Source organism: Chroicocephalus ridibundus, chromosome 8 (assembly GCF_963924245.1).
Source record: "Chroicocephalus ridibundus chromosome 8, bChrRid1.1, whole genome shotgun sequence".
NCBI classification, from domain to species: Eukaryota; Metazoa; Chordata; class Aves; order Charadriiformes; family Laridae; genus Chroicocephalus; species Chroicocephalus ridibundus.
In genome coordinates, this window is record NC_086291.1 from 32,516,489 (window position 1) to 32,530,882 (window position 14,394).

Below are 14,394 nucleotides of genomic sequence, written 5' to 3' on the forward strand. Positions count from 1 at the left end.
TCTACTTCAGCTGTTTATCTCAGAGTACGTTTTCACAGTGCCCCTGCTCTGTAACCTGGCATAGGAAACAAGAAACACTTCCCGTCTGGGAACGGGATGGTTAGTCAGAAGCCTGTGGAAGACATGGACCAGATCCTGAGCTGATTTAGTCAGTGACAGCAGTCACGTCACCTCTATGAAGTTGCCACTTCAGGATCTTGTTCTGCTCAGGCTGTTGGCGGAAGCTTCTGTACCCACCATAACACTGACATTGCTGGAGCTCGGTAAAAGAGATGGTTGAAACCTTCCCATGCCAGGCGTATTGCTAGTTTAAGATTAAGGCAAGGTACTCTTCGGTTTTTATGGGGTTGACACAAATACTTTGGACTGTGGAAAGAGAGAGGGGGAGGGAAGGTCATCATCTTTGCTTTTTATTGCCTGTTCCTCAGGGCTTTTTTGTTTTCGTTCTTAATTAATTCTTAAGAAATGGATATATCTAATCAGTGGGTTTGGCCAGTTGTTGAGCCAACAGCAGAGGAGATGTTTCTGTCGGGCTTATAATGGAAGGGCAGAACTCCTGGTTTCTGTTCCAGCTCTGGCTGTGCACTTGACCTTTTAACAAATCCTCTGCAGAGTAGCTGAGAAACTCCCTGTCCGTGTGGCGGAGCTGTGAGCCTGGGTGAGGGAACGCTGGTTGAAGTTAGCCTAAGGCCCTTCAAAGAAAGAAGACGGCTACATGAAACAACCTGAGCTCTTGAGTTGCTGTTTTGCCCTGGCTGATCCTGGATTTGTCGCCTTTCTAGCAGATCAGAAATATTTTTTTTTTTCCAATTTGAGAGGTGTTACAGAATAAGCAAAAGTCTTTTCTGTCTACGTCAGTCTAATTTGAGTCTTCTCACTGCTGTAGTTTGTCACGTGCTGTCTTTAATGTCTGGGGTGTTTCTTCTTTTCAATACTCCAGTGGGAACCTGAGGTCATGGAGAAAAGGAGCAACTTGCCCGGGATCACACAGCAGGTAACTGACAGGGCAAGAAACTGAGCCCAAGTCCCAGGCTGCTTTCATGGAGCTGAGATGGCAAGCTCTATGGCTTTCAAGCAAGGCTCTTGCTGAATTTGGCTAAGCAAGGTCATTTGGTTTTAGTTCAGTGCTTTCTTACTGTTCAGTTGGGAATTTTTTTTTTATTATTTTTTTTAAATGTTGCCTCCCCACCAGTGAATTTTGGCGTGCTCCTTGCTTGGTGCATAGCTGGAGCCTGACACAGAAGACGCAGCGCTCATTTCTCCGCAATTGTCAGATTTGCATTTGTTTATAATTAAATGGCAGAAACAGCAGTATTGTGCTGAGATACAACTGGGCACGAAGTCCAGAAGCAACTGGAAACTTTAAGTCATTAAGTGCACTGAAGAAAGCTGGATCACATGGAAGGAGAGACATAATCACATCCATAAAAGCTGTAGCGTGATGCACAAGGGAGCTAAAGTATTATTGCACAGGTTCATTCTGACATTTTCTATCTTTTGAGCAGATACAGTATTACAATTTAAGGAACATTAATATTGAATGTTAATGTAGAGATGGCCTTGGTATTTGATGCAGTGTGCACAGTCCCAGTCCCTGCCACAAAACTGCCCTCCCACTTGAGCTTGAGGGATAGAAAGCTTGGGAAAAAAGCTTCCCAGATAGGGGAGAAAAAGTTGGGACCATGAGAGGGAGAATTTAAGAGACTTGTGGTTTATAGTTTAACGTCATTACCAGTAGTGGGAGAATCTACAGTTACAGGACATTATATAAAAGAGACATTGTTTTTTCTAAGGCTTCTCAGTTGTGTGCTGTTTCTCCATAGCCCACGGTTTGTGCTCTTGCTCTGAAGGACAGAAAATTTATGGTCAGTGTAGCAAAACCAGAGGTAGCTGGCACGTAGAAGTAAATAGGATCATCTTCTCAATCGCTAGAGACTAAGTGAGGGAAAAGGCAACCAGCCTCATGCTACTTTCTGACGCCCTCCACTCTTTCATGACTGGCGTTATGAAAAAGGTGTCCCCTCCGGTGTTCAGCTGACAGCGAGTATCAGCAGATACGGGGTTCTCACAGGCTTTGAGCCTTGCTTGAAGTGTGGTGGTTACCTGCTACCTGCAAAGGATTAGCTAAATATTTCTTACTTGGAGATAATTTTAGAAACATGGAATTCAAAAACATTTCCCACCTCCTGTGCTTAAATGCACACCCTGCCGCAATCCTCACTGTACAATGGGTCAAGGCCGGAGGGAGGGAGCCGCAGCCTTCACTAACCAGTCTCCTAACTGGGCTAGCAGGACTGCAGCCTCTGCTGCATCCCAGATGTGATTATACTGCCCTGCACTGCAGTCGCTGTCTCAGACCCATGGTCTAGCACCTTTCATCAACACTTAAAAAAACCTCAACCAAACAAAAAAAACTCAGTCAGAGAGAAAAAACACAGACTTTGCTGCTGGCAAACTCCTGTGTCTCTTGTGGGCAGGTATTATAAACGGTAAACTGCATTTCAGTTGTACAGGTTATAATGTTGTGTTGTCTCAAGATTAGACTGGTGTGCCACCTCTATGGCTTAGGTACCTCCTGAGGGAAACACAGCCTTCACTATTCATCTGAATTCATCGTTTTGTCCGTTATACGCAGGAACTTGATATAGCATTATAGATTACAGGGGTTTATGGCATGATAGTTTATAAAGCAATATGGGATGGTAACTGTACCATATGTTATCAACGGTGCTGACACACACGAGTAGATTCACAGAAGGGAAACATTAGGACTTCAAGGATGTGCTGCATGAAATTCTGAATGTCTGCTTGGGGGTAAGGTGGGGGATGTTTTGAGAGTGAAGACAGTGTTTTTTAGAAACAATAATATAAGGTGTATAAAGGGAGAAGGTACAGAGGAAACAGAGGGGTTGCTGTGAACTTGTCATGGTTTAACCCCAGCTGGCAGGTAGAACCATGCAGCCACTTGCTCAGTCCCCCCACTTGTGATGGAGGAGAGAATCAGAAGAGTAAAAGTGAGGAAAAAACTCATGGGTTGAGATAAAGACGGTGAAATACATGGAGCAAAAGCCACACACGCAAGCAAAGCAAAACAAGGAATTCATTCACTGCTTCCCATGGGCAGGCAGGTGTTCAGCCATCTCCAGGAAAGCCGGGCTCCATCACACATAGTGGTTACTTGGGAAGACAAACACCATCACCCTGGACGTCCCCCCTTCCTTCTTCTTCCCCCATCTTTACATACTGAGCATGATGTCACATGGCATGGAACAGCCCTTGGGCCAGTTGGGGTCAGCTCTCCCAGCTGTGTCCCCTCCCAACTCCTTGTGCACCCCCAGCCCGCTCCCTGGCGGGGCTGTGTGAGGAGCAGAAAAGGCCTTGAGATCTTAGCAACAACAAAAACCACCAGTGTGCTACCAAAAGTATTTCTCATCCCAAATGCGAAACACAGCGCTTGACCAGCTCCTGGTAAAAAAGCTGACTCTGTCCCAACTGAAACCATGCCAGGCTTCTGAGGGATGCTCAGAGACTCAGAAACCTTCTGGTTTAAACCCTATTCTCTGACACTCAGGAGCAGTTCTGCAAAGTTGCAGGTGTGATCACCTGCCTAGTGAATTATAAATGTATAGATTGAATTTTTTAAAATAAAATAGATTTTATTTTTAATAAAATTATAAAACTTTTATCCCTAGGGGGTAGCTGAGAGCCTCTGAGCCACGAGGCTGGTATTAGCCTTGTTGATGCGGAGTAAGGAGGGAGGATTGACGGGGTTTTAGAACAGGTTTAGGATGAACGGAAATGCAGCTGAAATCATGGGTGTGGGGGAAGCACCGTAAGTGTTTAGCTTGGATTTCAGGGTGCTTTAAGTTTGGGTTACCAACCATGAAACTGATATGTAGAAAAGGATGAAATTTTGGCCCTAAGGTGTAAGCTCCTAAACTGGTATTCCACAATCTAAGGTGAAGACTTTTCCTGGGCCACTTTTCCCTGCACAGGCAGTCATAGGCTTTTACAGTACAGTCTGGTACGATTATTGTCTGGCTGCTTCATGCCTCTTTCCTGACGGCAGGCCTGTTTCCCAAGCAGGGTTTCTTGCTGGGATTGCTCTGAGATCCGTGTGTCTTACTGAGGGATTTCCAGTTGGACTTCAAGGGGTTAGTTTTGAGCAAGAATTTCCCCAGTGACCCGGGACTTGCCTTTCTGAGGCCCTGCTTGTGCCGGAGGAATTAGTAGCCGTTTTAGAGCGAGTTGTCAGCACCAGCCCTAGGAACACTGTGAGCGCTGGTGCGGACAGGCTCAGGTGTCTATCGCATCAGGAGAACTTAAGGAAAGCAGCCTTGCTCCGTGGTCAGCCTGCACGCAGGTGCTAATTATCCTACTCGGATTAAGCTCAAGAGCCTCTCTTCCTGCACTGAGCAGTCACGCGCAGCAAAGCTACCGCGAGGGGAACCCCAGCAGAGGGATGCTGGCAGAGTGCGCCCTGTCTGAGGCTGCCCAGTCTTCCAGACATACCGCAATGACTGTCTACCCTCTGAGGCTCTGGATGCGGGAGGGAGTTAAGGAAAGTTAAGTATTTTGTGGAACACAGTGGGTTGTGGGCTGGCATTTCCTGCTGTGAGGGGGGACACGATTGGTCTTTACATTTTAAATTAGGTCAGGGCACCTAGGATCCTAGATGGGCATATTAATTTGGATGTCATGAATCAAAGTATCAATAAGCAGAGCTGTTAAGAAATCTCTCCTCACTCATGCACATCAGGAACGTTTTCCTCTCCGGCATGTGTTCTTCAGTTCCCCAGCAGTACAAGCAAATTGGAAAGTTCAGCTGTCATTTGGGGGAAGGTCATAGATCACACTAGCAGCCTGAGTAATCCAAGAGGTTTTAAGTATCATAGCATTTAGTTTAAAGTGAAATTTGCTCTGACAGGGGCTGGCAGACCAATAGGAAAAAGAAATATTTGTGCTTGGAGAAGTGCATGTGTAGAGACCGCGAGTATAACTGATGGCTGGAAGTGATTTCAGTCTAAAAAAAACAAATCATTAAGAGAGTGCATAGGGGTAAAATACACAGTTCATATTTTAAAGGGTCTCAAAATGAACCAGTAACTGAGGTTAGCAGTACGTAGTAATTAGCTGGGCTGTTCACTGTTTAACTCCATCAGCTCCAGACCTGGTGGTATGCTTTGCACAAGGAAGCAGTTGTGCGTTGAGGACATGGTTAGCAAGCACCAATCCCTCTGTGTGCACGCGTGCAATTTTTTGAGAGAAAACTGCCTTAACTCGCAGACTAAGGCAACGGCCAAAGTCGTTTATCCAAGGAGTTCGTTGTGGTGGTGTGTGATGTGTATCCACTCTACAGCTGCAGGGATTGCATGCACCTCTGCTGGGGACCGAGCTGAACAGGGCTGACTAACAGGAGGAAAAAATACCAATGGGGGGGATGAGTGTTGTTGCCTCAGTGGCATAATTATGTGTCCCTCACTTTTTGGGAAGACAGGCTGATGCTTGCTCTGCTCAGGACTGACTTTCCCTGTATTAGGCCAACACCGCGTTTTTCCTGGGAGCAAGTTTTGAAGTTGATTGCTGGTATAAATCTAAGAACACATGCCACAAATCACGAGCTCAGGCCAATCGTTACCCAACAAGTGTTTACAGCCGACAAGCTACCATCTTTCCTGGCTCTACCCTTCTGCTGTTCTTGGCAGAAGTGGCAGGGATTCATCAGAACTCGGTTTTTAAGCCCCTGTCTCCACCTTGGTAGGTTATGCTTGCAGAGTCATTGCCCTTGGCCTGCCAGCCTCCTGGGTGAGCCAGACTCCGGTCTCCAGACGCGTGTTTGCTGTTTTGTTGCCCTGCCCCTCAGTTACCTCCTGGCCTCCAAAGCCTTGCCTTCAACGAAGAGGACGAGCTTTTTGCTAGGGGCTGCCAGTGCAAACAATCAAATAGGCAAAGCTGGTATGTTTCAAGAGCACTAACATGGGAAAATTAAGCCAACTTTTTTTTCTGAAGCATGGACAGGCCTTCATTTACTTAAGAGAAATATTTAGATAGGAGAGAGTGGTGATTTGATCAAGGTGTTTTAATGTGATTTTCTGTTCCTTTCTTTTTATTTTTTTTTTTAACTGTCCAAAGCAGTTATCAGCTGATCCATCTCTTCCAGTTTTCTACAGGACACTAACATATGTCTAAACCATTTGGAAATAACTGATACTCCTCAAAGTTTAAACTCTAGGGATCTTTACCTAATTACTTACACATTTATAAAAAAAATATAAAAAAAAATGATTTGCTGAGAATGTGATTGAAACCATATTTTCCCTGCTCTCGTTATCAATTTAAATACATTTAAAAGTTCTTTGAATAAGGATTACTAAACTGGAAGTAGCTGGGAAAGCTCTGCCTGGAGGGATAGAGACCCATTGCCACCTCGTGGCTCAGGGGCGTTATTACACCTCACCCCCCAAAACCCCAATGTTGTTTTAGTTCGGTAATACAGCATGGAGTGACCAAAAGAAGATCTTGAAACGCTGCAGCCATCAAGAGAAGCCACACGTACATTTAAGAAGAAAGTCCTGCTTCGCAACATGTCTCAGGCTGCTGTATTTGTTGTGTCCTTCCCTGCCACCGTAAACCTGCGGATGGCTACTGTTGTCAGCCCTGTAAGCCAAGGCACAGCCCCTACGAGCTTGACTTGCCGTCAGCGGCATCCCTGCCTACAGCACTCACAGCTACTGACTCACAGCCTACTCGCTCACCTACAACATCTTTCCAGAATGAAGTTTTCTGTAGTTAGCAGAAACGCAAAGAGGCCCTATTCTACCATACTGGTAGTAAACACAACTTACCTGCAACTAATGTTGTTATAGTCACAGAAAAATACATTGAAAAATAAACCCAGAAAAGTGTTTTCTGTTAAAATATCTTTTTGTTATACATCAGTCATAGATACTTTAAGGATCTTCAGAAGACAACAATGGAATTCCTGGTTTAAAGGTAGCCTGAAAATATCCTGCTTCTCTGCAGTGTTACACATGTGGCATCACTGACACCAGGGAACTTGTAGTAGCACAACAAAAGTGGCCTCTGCACTTCCAAATCCCACTACGGCTTTAAGTATGTTATTAACTTCTAATACTAACAGTATTGAAATAAGCCTTTTAAAGAATCGGCGTTGTTTTACAGTAGTTATTCAACTTGTTGGTTTTCTGAACTGCCAAAGAAATTGGTCAGCTTCAGGCTAGGTCCTCGTTGGCTTGTTCGGAAGAGCTTTGTGGGCTGTACGCAGAAAGCTGTACCTAATGGCAGCACACATGAGGTCTGTCTAATCCCATTGCACGTTGCAAACCAGGAACAGTGGCAGAAGTGGGGACCATCCTCTGACTAAGGTGGGTGCAGGGTTTGGTGTTTCTGGAGATGAGGGTTAGGTACAGACAAACTAACAGGATTGCTCCTAATCCCTTCTTTCAGGCATCTGTTAAAGCCTCAAGGCTGCTAATGAGAAAGCTGCTCTTTGCCAGGTACAAAGGAGGGACGTGGAGAAGGTGCCTCAGAGGTCACCAGCTCGTTTCATAATGGGCTTGGAAAAGAGTAATAGGACTTTGGAGGGGATACAGGAAGGAACGGGTGGCCAGAGGAAGGTGTGGAGCCAGAGGCATGTGTTGGCATAGCTTTGCACCACTACAGGGTACCGCTGCCACTCTGCTTCTCTCTGCCGTGCTGAAGGGACTGATCCGCCTTTAAGGTCAGACTGATGGCTCTGGGTACGAGGGACAAGACGGGGCATCGCTAATGCAAACACAGACAAGCAGATGTGGACATAGCAAAATCCTTTCAGGGCGCTGCATTTCTCAAGATACATTCAGGTGAAAAAGAATTATCTTCTCTGCGGTTTGGCTTGTCGACTGTGTCCCCTCCCTCCAAGAGGACAAATCTCAGTCTCAGACGTTCCACCTTCACGTGATTATTGGAATATCCCAGGAGTGAACAAGTTTCCTGAGAAACCAGGAACCTAAGGATCCTTTTCTAGCACCTCAGGGAGGCATGATCCGAGGAAAGGATCTTTGCAAGGACACGGAGTGATGGACATGGTCTCCCACCACTTCAGCGGAGCCCTTTCAGTCCAACCGATTGAGCAGCGCCAGCTTTTTGCTGAGCCAGGGCCTGGGGCCCACCCATTGTACATCTTCTGGATGGGTCATTCTTTCCCAGCCTCGACTGTTGCATAACCCGTGTTCCATATGTCTAATTGGCGGTAATGAGGTTCAGCTTTTCCCCACTCCAAAAGCACTTTGGTTCTTTGTGTTTTGACAGTCTTCAGAGGGGAAGTTCAACTCCTTTCAATGCATCTTTAGTCAGACAATAAATCAGAATCCTTTTCCATTTGTCCTTCTACTGAAGTGGAAGTTAAAAAGTGACATAGCTATGAATAGGCAGTAATCCAGTATCTTAGGCAATGTTCATTTTTCCTCTACCTCCTGCGTGAGTTATTGTTGAGCATGAAATATGTGCCACTTTTCCCTATACGGTTCTTGTGTTTTAGTATCTAATTCATTGCTGTGGGACTTTTTAGGTGTAAAAGATGCTGTTCTGTATGAAAAATGAATTATTCTGTCTCATTAGTATATAGCCTTTCAGTGTATGATGAATTCTTTCTGCCATTTGGCTGTCAATCTCGTATCCCACCAGAAACACTGTCCTTTGCTGAACTATGTTGCCGTGCCAGATACTCTCACTTTCTCATTTCTAGCTGGTATTTTCCCAGGGGCTTCAGAAATGTACCGAAGGAAGGAAATCGGATTATTCAGATGCGCTGTGTAGGGTAGGGTTACCAGTGGGCTTTGCAAGAAGCATTTCCTGAAAGACGCTAACTTTAATGTACAGATAGAGAAACTGAGTCACAGAACTAACGTGCTTTGCCAGTGAATACATAAAAGGATAGAAGAGATGATGTCTGTCTCTTGTGGGATTTCTGTTTGACCTGAAAACCGTTCCTCGACAAGAGTTGTGTTGATTTCTCTGCAGCATTTCTTTTCCCACCAGGAGAGGAGGAGACGGAGCAGTGCTGGCTAGAAGGGGAAGGCAGCTTGCGAAGTTGCCTCACAAAATTATCTGCATGGCAGGAAAAGTTGGAGACACCAGCACTAGTGCACCTCCCCTACCATACAAAAACCTACAGTTTCTCTCTCCTCTTTTTTTTGTAGCATGGGAGTTGATGGATTTGGTCAATCACCAGGGGTTCCTGGCCGCCCAGCGACTGCCTATGGCTACCGCCCGGATGAACCTTACTACTACAGCTACGGAGCACGATAAAACAGCCCCGTCTGCTGCCCAGGATGCTGCCACCTGCCCTGGAGGAATCAGCGTGGCCGCGGCCGTGGCCGGCAGTAAATCTATCCCTTGGTAATGCATGATTGTACCACGATGGGTCCATCACTACGTATCCTTTGGCGTGTGTAGCTCCAGATAAAGCTAGCCTTCCTGGGTCCAGTGTTTTAGTGACAGTGTTTGCTCTTTGGTTGCTCTTTGTTATCATTTTTGTACAGTATTTGTTCTGTGACTTGAAAGCAAGAATTGGAAAGCTACTGGACTGGAAAGTGTCACATTATGTATATTAAGCTACTAATTTAATTTCTATTAAATATAAAAACCTGTGTGGTCAGTGGCGGTGAATGTGTTTCTAACCGATGTTTCGTTTGTTTTACAAGGCATTTAAGAAGAATGTTTCATGTGAAGCGTGTTCAACATGGACTGTTTCCCTCTAACACTTAAGCAACAGGAACACTGTTAAGCCCCAGCATCTCCTGGCGCTGCCCTAACACGTAGTTAACCAAAGTCCAGTTGTGGGTCTGAAGACTTTAATAATGGAAAGATGGCACAGATTCACTCCCCTGGAGCTTCAAACATTTACAATCTAGTTTAAATGCTTGAAAACACTTAAAATTAGAAACTACACTACAACAGAATACCTTTACCACAGTGTTTAAATAGAGTTCTGTGGGCTGAGAGGTGTCAGCCACATCCTGAGGACTAGCAAGAGAAAAAAAACCCACTGTAACTTGGTTGAGAATCCAGATGCAGAGCCTTCCCCCCAACTTCCCCATGCTGAAATACAAACGCGTCCTGTCCTGTGTGGTCACAGGGGTTAGGCTGGATCATTGACTGAGCAGCAGAGACGGGCCAAGGCACCTTCACGCTGGACTCACGGTGATTGTGTTAAGCCGCGTTCTGAAACATGCCGCGTGCAAACAGAGTTTAGGCTAAAGCTGTTGTTGTGTACCCCTGCCCATAAGAGACAGAAGAAAGTGTACAGAAATGCCCTCTACCACAGACATCAAGACAGCAGTTCAAATTTTCACTTTTTAAAAGAAAAGCTACCCCCACCTCATGATTTTTTTTTAAATGGCTACTGATTTGCCATTGAATTGTTCCTCACCTTTTTCCTCCCTCATTTCTGGCTTAAACAGAATATAGACTTGCATTGGGGGGCCGATACTACTAAACCAGTAGCCAGTAATCCCGTAAGACTGGTGTATGTGCTAGGAAGGTGATCTTCAAAGGCATGGCCTTGTTTAGGAAGCTGACAAACTATTAGTCTTACACTTTACAAATATTTTTGAAATCAAGGTTGTTTTTAAAGCTTGCTTTATCTTTTAAAAGTGTGCAAGTACTTTCATATGCACCATTACTCCCTGTGTTTCATACTGCATGACTGGAAGCGATTCTAAAATTAGCCATGGTATTTCTTACCAGCTTTCAGCCTCCTCCCTGCGCTGACTTTGTGTTCATGGCTTCACTTACTGGAGGTAGGTGGAAAAACAACATTGCCAAGATTAACTAGTATTTTTTTAAATCATTTTTAACTAATTCTTACGCAGTTTCTTAGAAGGTGTAAAATCTTACTAGAAACTTGCAGAAAAACTTGAATTAAACTAATGGGTTTCCAGTGTCATATCTTTTGAGATTCTTTCCACTGGTCTGGGCCCACGCTTTATCTGCCCAGCCATTGTGCCACATTTACTCAAAAGCTTTCAGATATTTTTATAGTTATAGCTGTGCGAGAGATTACCCAAACTGCATATTAAGACACAGGCTTTTCTTTTCAGACTGGCACTCGATCGTCAGGCTTTTCCAGAAAATTAGTGTGAAGTTATTTAAAGCAGTTGCCCTTCTCGTGGAATGTGTTTTGGGGAAGAAAAAAAAATGAAGTGGGTCCTTGGAGTATATGCAAACTATCAATGAAACTGAAGGAGCCTTTAATTGGAAGCTTCAGGTTAACGAGGAACTAGAGTTGAGCTTCAGCAAAGGGGTGGGTGTCTGTAATTGTAATACAGTTGTGACCATGCTGAGAATAAATGGCAGTGGAAAAATCTCTGGCTGCATTTTTAGCATTCAGTGTTAGCAGTTTATGAGAAAAGAATAAAAGATCAAGTATTTGTAGCTTTGCCTGGCAGCAGCTAAGAGAAGAACATCATTTATCTGCAAGCAGAGCTTGGTAAAAATTACTCAGCACTTAGTAGCCTGAGGACAGAGCCTGCTAGCCAAGATGAAAACCAGCTGTGCCACTATACTCTCTGAGGCAGGAGAGAGGCTGATTTTCCCTTTAATTACGGTTCCTGAGCCAGAAACGGGAAAAAAGATATGAGCACATAGACTTTTCAATCTATATCACATTTCCTGTGGGTGTCAGAGGGAGACGGGAGAGTCTGACCTGTAGGGTAACTTTTTAATTATCTGTATTTATGGATTCAGTCCCTGAGTACTGTATCCTGCGTAAAATGGGGCGAGGAGGGATCGGCTTTCTTTTAGCAACTTCTACAACTTCTGTCCTTTCTTCCTTTTCCTGGTTTCTCTCCCTGACTTTGTATAGCTCCTTTTTTCTTTCCCTACAGCAGCAATCCCTAGCCATCCCAGAAGTATCCTCTTTCCCAGTCTGCTGCTAATTAATTAATGAGTTTGGTTAGGCAGGTGTTTTAGATATAATTAGGCTGTAAAGTTAATAGCACAATGAAATAAGCATAGGCTGAGAAGTTCATACGTCTGTTAGCTATTATTCAGGCTTTCTGCAGCTGTACAGTGTAATTTCAGTGAGCAAACTATCTACTTAATGCGGCAGCCTAAGATCTTGTTTTAAATTATTATTTGTACCACACTAGTACTTAGGAGCTTACTAGGGCAACAGGGGGTGAGGAAAAGCAAAAGTAAACAAGTATCCTTGGCCCAGTGAGCTTATGAAGGACCTGATTCAAATTTTTTAAATACCGGTGTGAGCGTGGAGCTGTCTGATAACAGCTTAACATGTGCATTTCATTCTGAAATAAGTCTGCTATGATTCTGTTTAATTTAATCCTCTCTGGATTAAATGAAACAGGAACAAGATGTATCTTCTTCTGGAATAAGCAGGACAAGCTCTGTTTAGATACAAGAGATTTCGAGCTCCTCTGGCAGATTCCGTAATGGAATTCCTGTAATACGCCACTGGTAAGCTCAGCTGTCCACTCTTCATGGGAGAAGGCTGAGAATAGCCTCAACCTTCATTCCTTCCATGACCATCCTCAAGAAACATACAACACAGTGAAGCTGGCTTACTGGTGCCACTTAGGTTGCAGCTGTCAGCCCTCAAAGTTGTTGTGATCTGCTCTTTTTTTTTCTTTATGAGGTTAAGGAGAGAGCTCTGAGGCAACAGGAGAGGTACGGGAGCCGCCTGCCTGTGGCTGACAGCGCTGCGTTGCACCCAGGTCACAGGTAGAAGGTGACGTTTGCAACCAGTCTGTCTAGAAACCCACTTGAGTGAGAACACGGACTTTTCTGGAGTTGGTATGTTGGGGTCCCTGCCCCTAAAAAGAGAAACCCACTTCTGTTTATTAAGAAATTGAGTACTTGGGAAATACCTTTAGCAGCAAAAAGCTACTGTAATGCAGTTGTAACCACCATGTCTGTACGGCAGGAGGACATCACTGGAATAGACACCGGCTGCAGTTCAGGTGGGTGCTGGGAGCGCCACCCCAGCCCTGTTTCTTCCCTCTGCCTTTCCAAAGGCCCTGTGGCCTGGAAGAGGAGGAGCTGGGGAACATTTCTACACTGCAGACAGTGACTGCAGCATAGCCTGCTGGACAATGCTCCCCAGTTGTCCTCTTACACCTTACGGGCTCTATTCCATAGATAACGCTTTTTGCTCCATCCTCTTCTACTGTTACTAGCTGTCTGTCTCTCTACTATGCCAATCTTTTCTTGCCCAATCGACATAAATAACCAGTTACAAACCTACGGAGGCACTTGCTGAGAGCTCTCTAATCCTGGTAGTTCCCTGTCTATTCTTCTGCCCTTGAAAGAGGAGGAAGAGGGTTCACTCCTACCTCATTACGTCCTGAGTTATTCTCTGGAGGAGCCTACATTGGCTGTTCTCAGGAAAAGGCAAACTGCAAAGTCTGAAGGACAGAAGCCCAGCTCGTGTGTGTTTCCACAGCGGCACAGTAGGGCCCTCAGCAGGGCGCGTGCCTCAGTACCTCTTCAGTTCGTATGGAACAATGGACTCGCACAGGAAAAGCAGATCGAGGGAAGGAGTGCTTCTCCACAGAGGCACTCCAGCAAAGTAAATACACTGTAAATGATGCACAGCAGCCAAAGTTTGCTTTTGTTTCCTGAGAGCCACATGAATTACACCACAGCCTGAAGCCAGAGCCAAGTGCTGTGAGTAGAAATCAGTTGTTGCTTATTAAGAATTTTTTGTCTTTACCTGCAGTTGTTCCAGTCTTCTGCCTTTCCCCTGCCACAAACACACAGAGGACATATAAATCCATGCTTAGGCCCTTGAATAAACCGCTGAGGAATGTTCACAGTTCCCCTTATTTTGCATTTTGGGGCCAGGGTCCATTGGTATGACTGTCCCATTTGGGCCAAAGACTCTGGATCTTTCCTACCTTTGAAAGAGGCATATCTGAACTTCATTTTAGTTTCTGTTCCTGTATGCATCACGTTACCCCATAATAGGTGACATACTTTGCCTCACACACTGTGTGTGACCCATTCTACTTTTCTGCACCCTCCTCCTCCTGTCATCTTTCTGCTTTATTTAAAAAGACACAGATCATCCAGCTGCCAATATATCCCTCTGCCAGAGGAGCAGAGTCCTCCTAGCCCTCTGCCCTTTCTTAATCCCAACGTGACAGTTTATGGACCTCCCAGTGCGCAGTCATAGAAGAAAGCCTACCTCTTTGCTTGCTGAAACAGATTGCGAAGCTCAATTGAACAGAGTTTCAGTGTGAATCTGAAGGGATTCCCTTTTTCTGTCCAGATACCCGTGGCTTTGTTGCGCTGAAGGGACTCTAGCATAAACAAGTCACTGGCCAGCAGACCTGTGTCTCTGGGGGCATCTGCAGGGTCCACGCTCTGGGCACG

The 14,394-nt window shown here is 45.1% G+C and overlaps 1 protein-coding gene across 1 annotated transcript in view; it reads left to right on the forward strand.

The window, feature by feature from the left end:
• Positions 1 to 11,395, forward strand: part of KIFAP3 (kinesin associated protein 3) — a 73,982-nt gene extending 62,587 nt beyond the window's left edge. Inside the window, exon 20 of the mRNA XM_063344819.1 lies at positions 9,201 to 11,395. Within this exon, the coding sequence (XP_063200889.1) occupies positions 9,201 to 9,309 (109 nt within the window). The 3' untranslated portion in view covers positions 9,310 to 11,395. The remainder of the gene's footprint in view (positions 1 to 9,200) is intronic.
• The last annotated feature ends 2,999 nt before the right edge of the window (positions 11,396 to 14,394 follow it).